The 14,729-nt window shown below is 42.6% G+C and overlaps 1 protein-coding gene across 1 annotated transcript in view; it reads left to right on the top strand.

Annotated features, from left to right (window-relative positions):
- The window catches only part of LOC141108105 (UDP-N-acetylglucosamine transferase subunit ALG13-like), a 443,195-nt gene that overhangs the window by 357,832 nt on the left and 70,634 nt on the right, over positions 1 to 14,729 (top strand). The window contains exon 21 of the mRNA XM_073599348.1: positions 1,072 to 1,225. Coding sequence (XP_073455449.1) covers positions 1,072 to 1,225 — 154 coding nt within the window. The remainder of the gene's footprint in view (positions 1 to 1,071; positions 1,226 to 14,729) is intronic.

Genomic DNA, 14,729 nt, shown 5'->3' with positions numbered 1-14,729 from the left:
GTTCTGGGCTTGAAAGTGATCTCAAAGTTGAACCAAGAAAAAAAAAAGGGTCACATGGGTTTGTCTGAGAATTGGGCCACACACTGTGTACATACTGGTGGTCTTTATAGTATGTGTGGATAATGATGTAAAGAGAAGTCCTCTACGAGATCTCACCACTTAAGAGCCAGTTTAACACCAATCGGTTCTTGATCCCCAATGGATTTTTTTTTTTCTCTGCTGGGAAAATTTTTCTTTTTTTTTTAGAAGATTTAAGGGTGCCTAACCACACCAGAGGTCTAAAATAGTAGGGCACTGACTCTTGATGGATTGACCTCCTTGCAGAAGGCTCTTGTGAGGGTCTTAACGGAAGACCAAAAAGGGAGGCTTATAGTTCTCAATCCCTAAAAGAATAGTTTTTATCTGCTGCTGAGATTTATTAGAGGGGGGCATGGGTGCCTAGCCCCACTCTAAAATAGAATGGCTCTGACCTCTGTGGATGATTTGTTGAACTACAACCAGGGGATTTCTTCAAAGCGTAGAAGGTTTTTTAACTATGCCAGGCCCGGAGCTATGAGTCGGTATGTTTTTGAGTGATCACTGTAAGGGGGGCAATAAAAACAGTAGTTGTGGATGAACTGCTAGTAATAAATTGTGAATCCTAGAAAGCCCTGTGTAGCTTAGAGAATCATGGGCAAGAGCCAGTTGGAGATGATGGCAACACTTTAAAGATTGTCTTTTTCGTGAATCTTATACAGCATATAAGAATTTCTCCTGAATTATATATAGTTTAACCTATATGCAGCTATTTGCAATAAAAAGAATTCCATTTGGTTCTTTATATAGAAAAAGGCATACTACCCTACTGAAACTTAGCCTCCCCAATAGTTCTAGATTCTGTAGCAGCCTGTATTTCAGAAATTAGAACTTCAATCCAACCCCCCGTGACTGAATTTTGTGGGAATCATAATTCAAGAGTCTTTCCCTCTGAAGACTTTTATTCAGGTTTTTTTTGGGTCTGGGAAAAAATTGTCCATTGTCTGATTTAAAATATTTGTGAACAGGCCTTACTCAGCTGTTACTCTTTTGTAGGTGACCTCTGTAATTTCTACCTCATGTGTAAATGCTACACCAGCAACCGTAATTTCTTCAAGCCCTTCTGTCCCATCCACTGTAACATCAACTGTCCTGCCACAGACTGCTGTGCAGCCAATGATTATGTCTCAACCTCCCACTGGAAGACCAGGTAAATTTTAGTTGAAACAAAAATGTTATGAAGTAGCAAAATAAGCACTTGATAAACTTGCTTTGGGAAGTTGATAGATATGTGACCTTTTCTCCACTTAGACTGTACTCTTATAGGGCGTACACACGGTCGGACTTTGTTCGGACATTCCGACAACAAAATCCTAGGATTTCTTCTGACGGATGTTGGCTCAAACTTGTCTTGCATACACACGGTCACACAAAGTTGTCGGAAAATCCGATCGCTCTAAACGCGGTGACGTAAAACATGTACGTCGGGACTATAAACGGGGCAGTGGCCAATAGCTTTCATCTCTTTATTTATTCTGAGCATGCGTGGCACTTTGTCCGTCGGATTTGTGTACACACGATCGGAATTTCCGACAACGGATTTTGTTGTCGGAAAATTTTATCTCCTGCTGTCCAACTTTGTGTGTCGGAAAATCCGATGGAAAATGTCCGATGGAGCCCACACACGGTCGGAATTTCCGACAACACGCTCCGATCAGACATTTTCCATCGGAAAATCCGACCGTGTGTACGGGGCATTAAAGTGGAATTATAGTCAAGAATGAAAATTTGCCCTGGCTTAGGATGTTTAACTACTTTTCATAATATGCATTATCTTGCTGGTTGTTTAGATTAGAAACTGCAGTCTAAGCTAGACGATCAGCAATCTGCTAAGCTTTACCAACAACAGCAATGTGCCTGCTCACAGGCACTTCCTTAAGCTATTGTGTGTGCCCGTGTACGAATTTCAGCACAGCTCTGAGTAGCTACACCCCATCCTACCCAGCCTTAGCCTCGCCTGGCTCCGCTCCAGTCATCAGCACCATCAACCTCAATGTGCTGGAGCTTTTTCCTAGCCTCCACTTTGGCTAGTTACATCACTTTGAAAAGGACAATCCTAGGAGGCAGTGGACATGCCCAGTAGCTGCCCTGCATAACAAAGGCCAAGTTCACACTGGCATTAAAAGCAGGCATTTGAGAGGCATTAAAAGTGCCGCTCAAGCGCCCATGCAAATGATACAATGGACTGTTCACACTATCAAAACATGAAGCATTAGCATTGCATCGCACTTCAAAACTGCCCATAGGGCGTTTGGGGAGCTTTTTTAAAATGCCAATCTAACCCCATACTAAAGCTCATTAACGGGAGTCTAACGCCCATACTAAATCCATACAGGAGCATTTGTTAAGTGTTAGATTTTTAGTCAAGTGTGAACAAGCCCTAAAACAAAGGGCTTTGTGGTCACTTGGCCAGAGAACTTTTTAAGAAGTAAAAAAAGGAGAAAACATTTTTTAAATTCAAACTTTAACCACTTGCCGATCGCCTCATGTAGCTTAATTGCTACAGGGCAGCTCGGCTGTGCAGAATCACATAAATATACTTGATTTGCATCCGGTTAGGGGCCACGGTTGTCATTCGCAACAGCACAAGACGATCAGTGGGTTCCAGCCAATGATTTATGGCCTGAACTCGCAGAGCTAATGGCAGTCCCTTGTTGGTAAACATAGGGCTCTCTACAGACAGCGATGTGCCTTTTTTTTTTTTTTCTCCCTGCAAAGCAGGAAGTAAAAACCTGCACATTGCTTAGTAAAACAGTACACACACTAAACATTCTTAGGCACAGGGTTAACCCCTTGATTGCCCCTAAATGTTAACCCCTTCCCAGCCAGTGTCATTAGTACAGTGACGGTGTATATTAGCACCGATCACTGTATTGGTGTCACTGGCGATGTCGGTCAATAGTTCCCACTAGTATTGAGTCAGGTGTTCTGTATGCCAACATCCAGAGAACATGTAAAAACAGGTTAGAAACCCCCTCTAGATATTGGGACTTTAAGGGCAGGCAGTACACCCAAAACATATAGTAAAATATATAAATTTATTCCAACGTGTTAAAAAAAAATAGGATTTTTAAGTCATACTTACCTGTCAAATCCTTTTCTTTTGAGTACATCATGGGACACATGAGTCAGGCTAATATTCATTACCTGCTGGGTTATACTCCATCAGGTGAATGGACACTGGTAGACCAAAGGTCTTCAGATAGGAAGTGATCCCCTATATAACCCCTCCCATACAGGAAGTACTTTAGTTTTGTTGCAAGCACTAAATCCTCAAAAAAGAGGGGAGGGATCTCTGTCTCACATGATGTACTCAAATAAAAGCATTTTACAGGTAAGTATGACATAAAAATCCTATTTTCTTTTTCATACGTCATGGGACACAGAGTCAGACTAATATTCATTACCTGCTGGGATGTCCCAGAGCAATATCCTTGAGGGGAGGCAGACGCCCTGCCAAACAATAGCCATCAGAACTTATACGGCAGCCCGCAGTACACTGCAGCCAAAAGCCGAATCCTCGGCTGCTTGAACATCCACTTGATAAAATTTTGTGAACATATGCACTGAAGGCCAGGTAGCAGCTTTACAAACCTGAGCCACTGATGGCGAAAAGCCTAGGAGGTTCCTACACCCTTGGCAGAATGAGCTCTCACCCTAGAGGGAGGAACTTTGTTTCAGACTGTAGGTCTGAATGACCAATTGGGACCCAATTGGCAATGAAAGCTTTAAAAGCTGCCTGTCCCTTCTTGGGTCATTTTGGTAAAACAAAAAAAGTCTGGTCCTTGGATCTCCGCAGGTCTAGACAGATAAACTTTGCCCAGACAACGTCCAAAGAATGCAGTCGTCTCTCTTCCGCCGAACGAGGCTGAGAGAAAAAAGGCATCAAAATAATATCCTGATTTAAATCAATGGCCAAAACCACCTTTGGCAAAAAGGATGGAATAGGTCCTAACACGACCTGTCATGGTGAAGGATCGAGTATGGTTCCCTGCATGAAAGGGCTGCCAACTCTGACACCCTTCTAGCCGACGTGATAGCCATCAGGAAGGCTAGCTTGCATGACAGCAAGTCTAATGGAATTTCCTTAATAGGTTCAAATGGTTGTTTCTGTAACACAGACAGCACCAAGGACACATAGGTGACCTAATGGGGGGCGAGTTGCCCCTTGCATAAAGGTTTGGATCATTGAATGGGAGGCTATAGGCCTTTGGAAGAATACTGATAGGGCCAAAACATGACCTCTGTACTCAAAGCCAGTTTGCTTTCCACAGCTGACTGTAGCAAAGAGAGAATTCTCCCAATCACACATTTCCAAGGATGCCATTTTCTGGCTTCACACCAAGTAATATAAATCTTCCAGACCTTATGATAAATCTTCCTAGTGACAGCTTTTTTAGCATTCACTAGAGCAGACACCACTGGTCCCGAGATGCCACAGTCCTTTAACACCCTGGCTTCAATAGCCATGCCATCAGATTTAGAGACTGTAAATTGGGGTGGAACATGGGACCTCGAGACAGTAGATCGGAGCGATGTGGAAGCGTCCATGGCCCGTCTATCGTCAGTCTCACAATCTCCGGGAATCAAGGCCTTCTGGGCCAGGCTGGTGCCACCAGAATGACTGGAACCCCCTCTTTCTGAATCCAACAAATGTGGAAGGAGAGGAATCAGAGGGAAAGCATAAACCAGGGAGCACTGGCTCCATGGAACATCTGCTCTAATTGCCAGAGGGTCTCTTGTTTGAGACACAAACTGCTGTAGCTTGCTGTTGAACCTGGATGCCAGTAGGTTGACCTCTGACCATCCCCAACATTGGCAAATTTCCTGGAACACCTCTGGGTGTAGGGACCATTCCCCAGGCAGATCTGCTGGCAGCTGAGATAATCTGCCTTCCAGTTCTCTACTCCCGGGATATGGACTGCCGATATCATTGGCACATGTCCCTCTGCCCAGGCTAGTATGTAGTTCACCTCCTTCAGAGCTGAACCACTCCTACTACCGCCTTTGGTTTATATAGACCAACAAGATGTCTTGTTGTGTAAAGGCCTGGAATGGAACTGGACATAGGGCACTGCCTCGACGGAGGATGCCATCCTCCCTAGAAGACTCATACAGAGCCGAATGGAGGGTTGTCTGGTGCCCCTTATCTGGGGCACAGATCCTTACGGGTGGCAAGAATACTTTTTGCTTGGACTGTGTTTAGAATCAGACCTAAATATCTTAGACTTTGAGCTGGTCTCAAGGCTGACTTTTCGGTATTTATGATCCAACTTGAGCTTTTCAAATACCTCACTGTGTATGTTATGCTCTGTTCTAGAGCCTGTACTGAGTGATCTCTGAGCAGGTGGTCGTCCAGATACCTGAGCACCAGGATCCCTTGGGCCCTTAAAAGACCCAGTACTGGTGCTAGGACCTTTGTGAACACCCAGGGAGCTGTAGCAAGCCCGAAGGGTAGAGCCACAAACTGAAAGTGACGTTCCTCTACTGCAAAACGTAGGAACCTCTGATGAGGCTGAAAGATAGGTACGTGTCTAAAAAGTCTCCTCTCTGGAGTGAGGTTACTACTGAGTGGACAGACTTCATCCGAAAGGACTGTATCAATAGATACTTTTTCAGGGACCTTAGGTCCGAAATGGGCCTTGTGTCTCCATTTGGTTTCAGAACCGTAAACAGGTTTGAGTAAAACCCTGTGCTGCTTTCGAATACAGGAACCTCTACAATCACTCCTTGCTGCACTAGATGATGTACCTGAAGCAATACGTTTCTTTTTGGAGGATCCGAGAGAACGCTGGATCTTAGAAACCTCTGCAGGGAAACCCCCGTATCTCCAGCTTGTAACCGCGAGATATAATTGAGGTGACCCACTCGTCATGAATTGTTGTTCTCCAAATGTCTGCAAAGTGCAGCAGCCCCCACACCCGATGGAGTGGGGGCATCCCTTCAAAAGGAGGGCTTGGTGCTGGGTTTAGAAGAATTTTGGACCCAGGGCCTTTTCTGGCCCTGGCCTTGCAGCTTTCCCCTGGCCCTAGCGCCCTGTTGGCAGTGGAACCACCCAGACGCTTAGACATTTGAGGAAGCAGTCCCTGGGTTTTTAAATGAGGGACGTTTTATGCTTTTCTTCACAGGAAGTAGAGAACTCTTCCCTCCACAAATCTTTTGGATAAGTGATCACCGAATAAACGTTTACCATTAAATGGGAAGCCTGCCAATAACTAAGGAAGCTCGGCTGACCAGTTCTTAAGCCATAAAAGTCTGCGCATAGGTATAGACGAGAGCCAGACGAGAAACCTGCTGTATTGAATCCTTTAAAGCATCAACTGCAAAACACAGCGCTCGAAGAATATCTTTCTTACTTTCAGGCAGATCATCCTCCTGGTTAGGCCTATCTGGCCGTTTGACTTGATCCTTTACGGACTGGCAAATACCGATTGCTGCAACAGCTGGCTGAATAGCTGAACTGGCCAAAGAAAAGGAAGCCTTTAATAATGACTCCAATTTCTTGTCAACAGGGTCTTTCAAGCCCTTTACGTTATCTACCGGACAAGTTAAGTTCTTGTTTAAGGAAGAGACTGCTGTATCTATGGCTGGCATGCTCCATTTTTTTAACAAACTTTTCATCCATGGGATATAAAATTGAAAACCTTTTAGGAGGCAAAAAAAGTCCTATCAGGATGTTCCCAATCAGCATACACTGCCTGTTCCAACAGGGGGTGTAGCGGGAAAGTCTGTGCGACCTGAAAAGGTCTCAGAGATCCCAAAGAGTACCGGGGGGGCTCAGTCACCTCTGCCAGAGGCAACTTAAAGGCAGACTGAACCATTTTGGTCAGAGTCAGGATCAAAAGTCGCTGCGACTGAGAGGCAGATATCGCCTGGATATCTTCTTGTCCAAATCGCTCGGAAGCAAACTCATCCTGAGTTTTCAGCTCTTCCCCATCCTCAACCCATTCCTGCTCCAGACTAGGAGACTCCGGGAAGTGGGATCTGTCACGTTTCCTGCCACCCTGCGGGATGGAGGCAATCATACTGGCAATCCTGTGTTCTAACCCGGCTAGGGCTGAGGGCAGTTCATCCTTAGTAATAAAGGGTGAATCAGCAGCGTTGACTGTAGGCACAATACCAGATAAGCGCAGCGGCTCAGATTGCCCAGGAGCCTCTGGCCTTTCAGGGGATACAACACTAGGGATACGACTAGGTTCATCAGGAACTACTGTTGATATAGGTGTGCCCTTCCCTATGGTGTTAGTCCCACTCCTCTTTTTGGAAGACCTTCAATGCCACAAGCAAAGAGTACTTGGGTGTAGTTAAAACACCTCAGAAGGGAGACCCTTTAATAGTGCTCACCAAGCCCCTATGCAACATGCCTGCTAAGCGCCTTTAGCCTGCCAAGCAGCACCTAGTGAATTATGTGACCCGGGTAAGGAAAAATGAACCACTGCAAGTGTCTGTTCAGAGCCTGCTCTGTGTCCCACAGCTGCCTGGACGCACCACATGCTTGGCCTGCACAGCTTAAATAAGCTGGGTGTGCGCTGGAACGATCTATGCGTGTGTGTGCGCACACATGTGCGCGGTCCCGATGAGCGGATGTGACTGTTTACGCATACGACGCAAATCCTCATGCGCCCAGATAAAGGCTAAGGTGTATGTGCGGTGAAGCCGCATGCGTCATGGCCACCAAACAAACTGCTGAGCCCAGCGGCGCTTTTGCGAACGCACGTGCGCCATGGGGAACCAAGGTGAAATGGTGCACCATTTTGCGCCATCATACAGGTAGAAAACAGCCAAACGCAAGCAAAAAAGGTTTGCAAACACCCCCAGCTAGCCCATAACTCCCCTGTATGGTAACCGCACACAGATGTCCAGCCTTTAGCTAGCTTGACTGATTGTTACAATCGCTGGGACACCCCACAATGATAAAATAAAGGGGGGTTTCACTTACCCGTCCAGGCACAGGGCCACTTAGAAACTAAGGGCCCAATCTTCACCCTTCACAGTGGGTTCTTGTTACTTGAACCTTCAAGGACTGGGTACCCTTTCATGTTTAGGGTCCACTTCCTTGGATCTGTACAGGGCCCTGCAGGAAATGCCTTAGCACTGTAGTGTCCAGGATTTCCACTCTGCAGGGTCCAGTGCCCGAAGGCCACGTTACAGGCAAAACCTTGCAGGATCTTAAGTCTTCTTTGCGAGGCTTGGGTACCATTTATCTAAGCATAAAAGCCTGTGTCAAATGGATCCGATCGGTTAATCCCTTGATTCATTTTTTAAACCGTTTGTGGGACTGTGCCATCCACCTTGCAGACACTGGTAAAAAACTAAAGTACTTCCTGTATGGGAGGTTATATATGGGATCATTTCCTGTCTGAAGACCTTTGGTCTACCAGTGTCCATTCATCTAATGATGGAGTATAACCCAGCAGGTAATGAATATTAGCCTGACTTTGTGTCCCATGATGTATGAAAAAGAAATGTGTATTACAAGATGGACAAAAAAAAGGAAGAAACAAACCTATACATAGTAAAAGTCTTTTATACAGACATCTTGGTATTGAATAACCATATGATGCTTGCTTTCTCCGTTCTTCCGACGTGTTTCGGGTTTACAACCTTTCCTCAGGGGTTTTAGGAGGGAGATGCATAAATTCAACAGTTTCTATTGGTAAAAGGAATATTGTAATGGTAATTGGCACAAAGCACACATATTGATACACAATACTTGCCACTTTAGATGTCAAGGTAAAGGTATAGTCATGTAATGGTCTGCAGACCAAGAGATGTTGGATCTGCCTGGGTGGGATGGATCAGCAAGGGTGTTGCTAACATCAAGTTGGAATAATTTTTGTATTTTTTACTATGTTTTGGGTGTACTGTCTGCCCTTAAAGTGGATGTAAACCCTCACAAATATCCAGTGAAGTGAACAGCCTCGGATGATACACAGGGATGAAACAAATCTTCCTACATACGTTTTACATGTATATCTGCAGTCTTCAGCTTTACAGTTGTGCTCATAAGTTTACATACTGTGGCAGAATTTGATTTCTTGGCCATTTTTCAGAGAATATGAATAACACAAAAACTTTTCTTTCACTCATGGTTAGTGTTTGTCTGAAGCCATTTATTATCAATCAACTGTGTTTATTCTTTTAAAATCATAATGACAACAGAAACTAGCCAAATGACCCTGATCAAAAGTTTACATACCCCAGTTCTTAATACAGTGTTTTGCCACCTTTAACATCAATGACCACTTGAAATCTTTTGTGGATGGTAAAGCTTCCCATTCCTCTTGGCAAAAAGCCTCCAGTTCCTCTAAATTGTTGGGCTGTCTTGCATGAACTGCACGTTTGAGATCTCCCCAGAGTGGCTCAATGATATTGAGGTCAGGAGACTGAGATGACCACTCTAGAACCTTCACCTTATTCTGCTGCCAATGACAGGTCAAATTGGCCTTGTGTTGTGGATCATTGTCATGTTGGAATGTCCAAGCACGTCCCGTGTGCAGTTTCCTGGCTGATAAATGCAAATGTTCCTCCAATATTTTTTGATAACATGCTGCAATCATCTTGCCATCAATTTTGACCAAATTTCCTGTGCCTTTTGTAGCTTGCACATCCCCAAAATATCAGCCACCCACCTCCGTGTTTCATATTAGGAATGGTGTACCTTTCATCATAGGCCTTGTTGACTCCTCTCCAAATGTTGAGTTTATGGTTGTGGCCAAAAAGCTCAATTTTGGTCTCATAAATCTAAATTACTTTGTGCCAGAAGGTTGGAGGCTTGTCTCTGTAGTGTTATGCGTATTGTAAGCGGGATACTTTGTGGCATTTGCGTAGTAATGGCTTTCTTCTGGCGACTCGACCAGGCAGCCCATCTTTCTTCAAGTGCCTCCTTATTGCGCATCTTGAAACAGCCACATCACATGTTTTCAGAGAGTTCTGTATTTCACCTGAAGTTATTTGTGGGTTTTTCCTTGCATCCCGAACAATTTTCCTGGCGGTTGTGGCTGAAATTTTAGTTTGGTTTCAACAGAACCCCTCATTTTCCACTTCTTGATTGGAGTTTGAACACTGCTGATTGGCATTCTTTTTATATCCCTTTCCTGTTTTATACAGTTCAACTAGCTTTTCCCGCAGATCATTTGACAATTCTTTTGCTTTCCCCATGACTCAGAATCCAGAAACGTCAGTGCAACACTGGGTGATAGATGCAAGGGTCTGTCAGAAGTCCAGAAACTCATTGACCTTTTATACACAAACACTAATTTCAAGCAAACAGATTACAGGTGAGGATGGTTACCTTTAATAGCCATTCAAACCCCTTTGTGTCAACTTGTGTGCATGTTATCGGGCCAGAATCACCAGAGTATGTAAACTTTTGATCAGAGTCATTTGGGTAGTTTCTGTTGTGATTTATGATTTTAAAAGAGTATACACAGTTTATTGATAATAAATGGCTTCAGCCAAACACTAACCATGAGTGAAAAATGTTTTTTGTGTTATTCATATTCTCTGAAAAATGGCCAAGAAATCATACATTCTGCCAGGGTATGTAAACTTGTGAGCACAACTGTATACCGTATATACTCAAGTATAAGCCGAGTCTTTTAGCACATTTTTTTTTTTTTTGTGCTGAAAGTGCCCCCCTTGGCTTATACTCGAGTCAAGCACTTTTCTGGTGCAAAGAATGACATTTTCCGAACTGAATTTGGGGCCTCGTATTTCGGGACTACTTGGTGCTAGGAACCCCAAATTTGGTGTGGAACTAGCACTACAACATATCCAAAGCTGGGGTTCCTAGCACCAAGTGGCCCCGAGATATGGGGCCCCAAATTCGGTTCAGAAAATGTCATTCTCTGCTGCAGAAAAGTGCTTGACGTTTTCTGAACTGATTTTGGGGCTCCGTATCTTGGGGCCACTTGGTGCTAGGAACCCCTGGGTTTGCACACCAAATTTGGGGTTCCTAGCACCAAGTGGCCCTGAGATACGGGGCCCCAAAGTCGGTCAACTGTGTCCATCTGCAGCAATGTCATTTCGGAACCCTTTGGGTCCAGAGACCCCAATTTTTGACTGCAGCTAGGGGGCATCTACGAACCCATAACTACCGAGTTTGAAGTTCGGGGACCTAGGGCTGCAAATGGGCACAGTGAGGCATGCAAATGGGTACAGTGAGGCTGCAAATGGGCATTGTTGACCCTCTTTTCCACTTACAGTAGCTGCACATTTCTCACCCTAGGCTTATACTCGAGTCAATACGTTTTCCCAGTTTTTTGTGGTAAAATTAGGTGCCTCGGCTCATACTCAAGTATATACGGTATACTGTTTAGAAAGTGCAAATCGTGTTAGAATTTTCACTTCCTCATTCTGCACTGAGAGAAGTCTTGGATTACATTTGGAGACAGCTGATTGGAAGAAAGGCACACACCCCCCCCCTTCACACAGGCACTTTCAGAGCTGTCCTGTGAGTAAAGCAGCCTTCTGTTAATCTATTTATAGCACCCTCCCTGACACAAATTTCAGCCTGTTTTTATCACGTGTTCGAGAACTTGTCAAAAGTTAACATGCTGATAACAGAAGAACGGAGCAGGAGAAAACCATGGGACTTGATGCTTTGAAGAGAGATAAGAAAACACTGCAGGTATGTGCCCAGCTCAAATTTCATGAATCGGGTTTACGTCCACTTTAACGTCCCAATCCCAAGAGTGGGTTTCTGACCTGTTTTTTGGCGATGTCAGGTCTTCCCAGCATCAGTTAGTGCGGCGGGCACTCTGACACTTTCGCAGTCCCATTATAAATCTCCGATCACTGCCATTACTAGTAAAAATAAAGAAATAAAAATTCCAGTGTATATATACCATTTGTTTGTAGATGCTATAAGTTTCACACCAACCAATCAATATACTCTTATTGGGATTTTTTTTCTCTTTACAAAAGACATGTAGCAGAATATATTGTGGCCTAAATTTATGAAAAAATTTTTTTTTTTTTTATTGAATGTTTTATTTCATACGTTTTAAAAAAAAAATTATCATTTTTCTAAATTTTCGGTCTTTTTGTTTTATGAAATAAAAAACCCTGTGGTGATCAAATCTCACCAAAAAATCTTTGTGGAGAAAAAAATTATATAAATTTTGTTTGGGTACAGTGTTGCAAAGGTTGTAAAACCTTTTGGAGCTGAAGTAGTTAAAGATGTACCATTACTGAGGTATCTAATTATAGGGAGGTGAATAAGTATTTTCCTTCCACTTGAAAATCACTTGTTTACGAATATGAATTTATTGCAGCTAATGAAAGGGCTCTTGAATTGATAAAACAATGTATAGCAATCCACAGAAAATGGTTCACAGTGTTGGGAAGCACTTTAAATATATGTAACATTATACATTTGGTCACATGAAACCTTCATCATTAACCGTACTTAAGGGATTGTTCACACTATGTGCGATTTAAAACAAGGATTTTTTTTTTACATGCCAGTTAAAAATACTTTTGTATGCATTGTCATTTCTTGATTTATTGATGCTTTGGTCCTGTTCCGAATTCTGCTCTTGTCATCTACCCTGATTCCAACTGTGATCCTGTTCATTTTTTACTGACAAAACATGGGAAAATTTATTGGCGGAGCACATTTTTTTTTTTACTGGCAACCTGAAAAATTACAGAACTCCTATTGAAAACTAACACCGTTAATATTTGAACAGTATAAACATGATATGGAAACACTGACAATACCTATAACAAAGTAATTTGCTTGATTTACATTTAAAAAGTCAACACAACATGAAATTATCAGCTCCTGATATTTACTGGCAGTTGTAAAAAAAAAAATCGCAGAGTTTTACAAACTGTCAGTAAATTTACTGGTGGTTGGCAACCCTGTTATACACCTGTATCCTGTAACCTACTACCTAATATCTGCTCTCCTTGTTTTGATTTCAGTTCTGGTCCCCACCTTGTTCCATCTTGCACCCCATCTCCTGACTTACTGGTTTATGCATGTTCTCCATTTGTATATGTATATATAATCTTGACTGTATACTGCTGACCATGTTAGAGGAGAGAACCGGCAAATCCATACAGGGGATATTTACACTGATAATAGGAGACTGATCATGATGATTAGTGCATCCCCAACACTGCCCACAAATGCTCCTAATCTGTGCCCATCAGTGCTGCCTGTCAGGGCAGGCTGTCGGTGACCATCAGTGCGGCCTTATCAGTGAAGAAAAAATACTTATTTAGAAAATTTTATAGCAAACTAAACTTTTTTTTTAAGTTTGTCTTTTTTTGTTTGTTTAGCAAAAACTGTGATGCCACTAAAACGGTAAATACCACTAAAAGTAAGCTCTATCTGTCTCAAAAAAAAAAAAATTAATGAAAATTTTGTTTGGTTATAGTGTTGCATGACTGTGCAATTGCCATTCAAAGCGCGACAGCACTGAATGCTGAAAATTGGCCTGGGCAGGAAGAGGGTGAAAGTGCCCAGTAGGCAAGTGGTTAATCAAGGCCTTTAATGTGATCCTGAACCCTCAACATAAGACACCATGGTTCCAGTTGTGGTGGATGCAGGCCTTTGACCTTTTCTCCCACCCAGTGGAAGCAGCTCTTTACCTCATCCTTTTATTCTGATTTGCAGTGAGAAATGCATGCTGGAGTCTTTTATTTTTATTTTTCTGCGCCTGATCCACTTAAACAAATGACAGCTTTATCTTTTAATATTCTCTGTAAAGCAGCTTCTTAAACTGTTATTTTGTAAGTCTCATATTTGGAGACAATTTCTCTCTTCTAAATTTCCCTGAGACAATCTCAAAATAGATTAACGGTTCATACTTCTGTTTTTGCAATCTGATTTGGATTGGTGGAAAAATTAGCTACAGAGTTCTTTTCATTACCACATAAGTTTCAAAATATGTGAACTTCTTGCTATATGAAAAGACTTCAAATACCTTCCTGGGAAGCCTGCATTTGCCATGCTCAATGGACAAGGACATTGGCTTAAATAAGAATGAAAACCGCAAAGAACAAAATTCTAAAATCCCTTAGAGGCGTCATCTGTATTGTAATTCAGGAAAGGAATCTGGACACTTGAAAGGAAACAATTGCAGAAACTCTTCTAAAAGGGTACTTAATCGCTTCCATACCGAACTGTAACATATGAAATTTTTATAATTTTTTTTTCACACATAGTTTTCTTTTGGTGGTATTTAATCACTACTGGGTTTTATTTTTTGCGTATGAAACAAAAACAAAAATTAAATTTTTTAATACCTATTCAAATATTTTTTTTTCTTTTTTATTATTACTGTGACCAGAGCAATACAGTGTTACCATAGTTTGGCCCCCCGTTAATATGAATAAAATGAGTTGTAAGTTTTTTAGTGGCAGAGGCTATTGGGAAATTGAGCCATGCAATATGAGGGGATTTTGGGATGGATAGGCCTGAGATTTTTCGAAGCATGTTAAAAACTTTATTCCAGAAGCTTCTAATTTTAGGGCAGTCCCGCCAGACATGCAAAATGTCTCCTATGTGGTCCCAGCCTCTGAAACAGATTGGGGAGGTAGAAGGGTAGAGTTTAAAGTGACACGAAAGGTAATTTATTTTTATTTTTTTTTTAAATAACAAACACGTCATACTTGCCTCAACTGTGCAGCTCGTTTTG

This window comes from Aquarana catesbeiana, linkage group LG09 (assembly GCF_042186555.1).
Source record: "Aquarana catesbeiana isolate 2022-GZ linkage group LG09, ASM4218655v1, whole genome shotgun sequence".
NCBI classification, from domain to species: domain Eukaryota; kingdom Metazoa; phylum Chordata; class Amphibia; order Anura; family Ranidae; genus Aquarana; species Aquarana catesbeiana.
The sequence above is the reverse complement of the archived record's forward strand: the minus strand, read 5'-3'. Positions and strand labels throughout refer to the sequence as shown.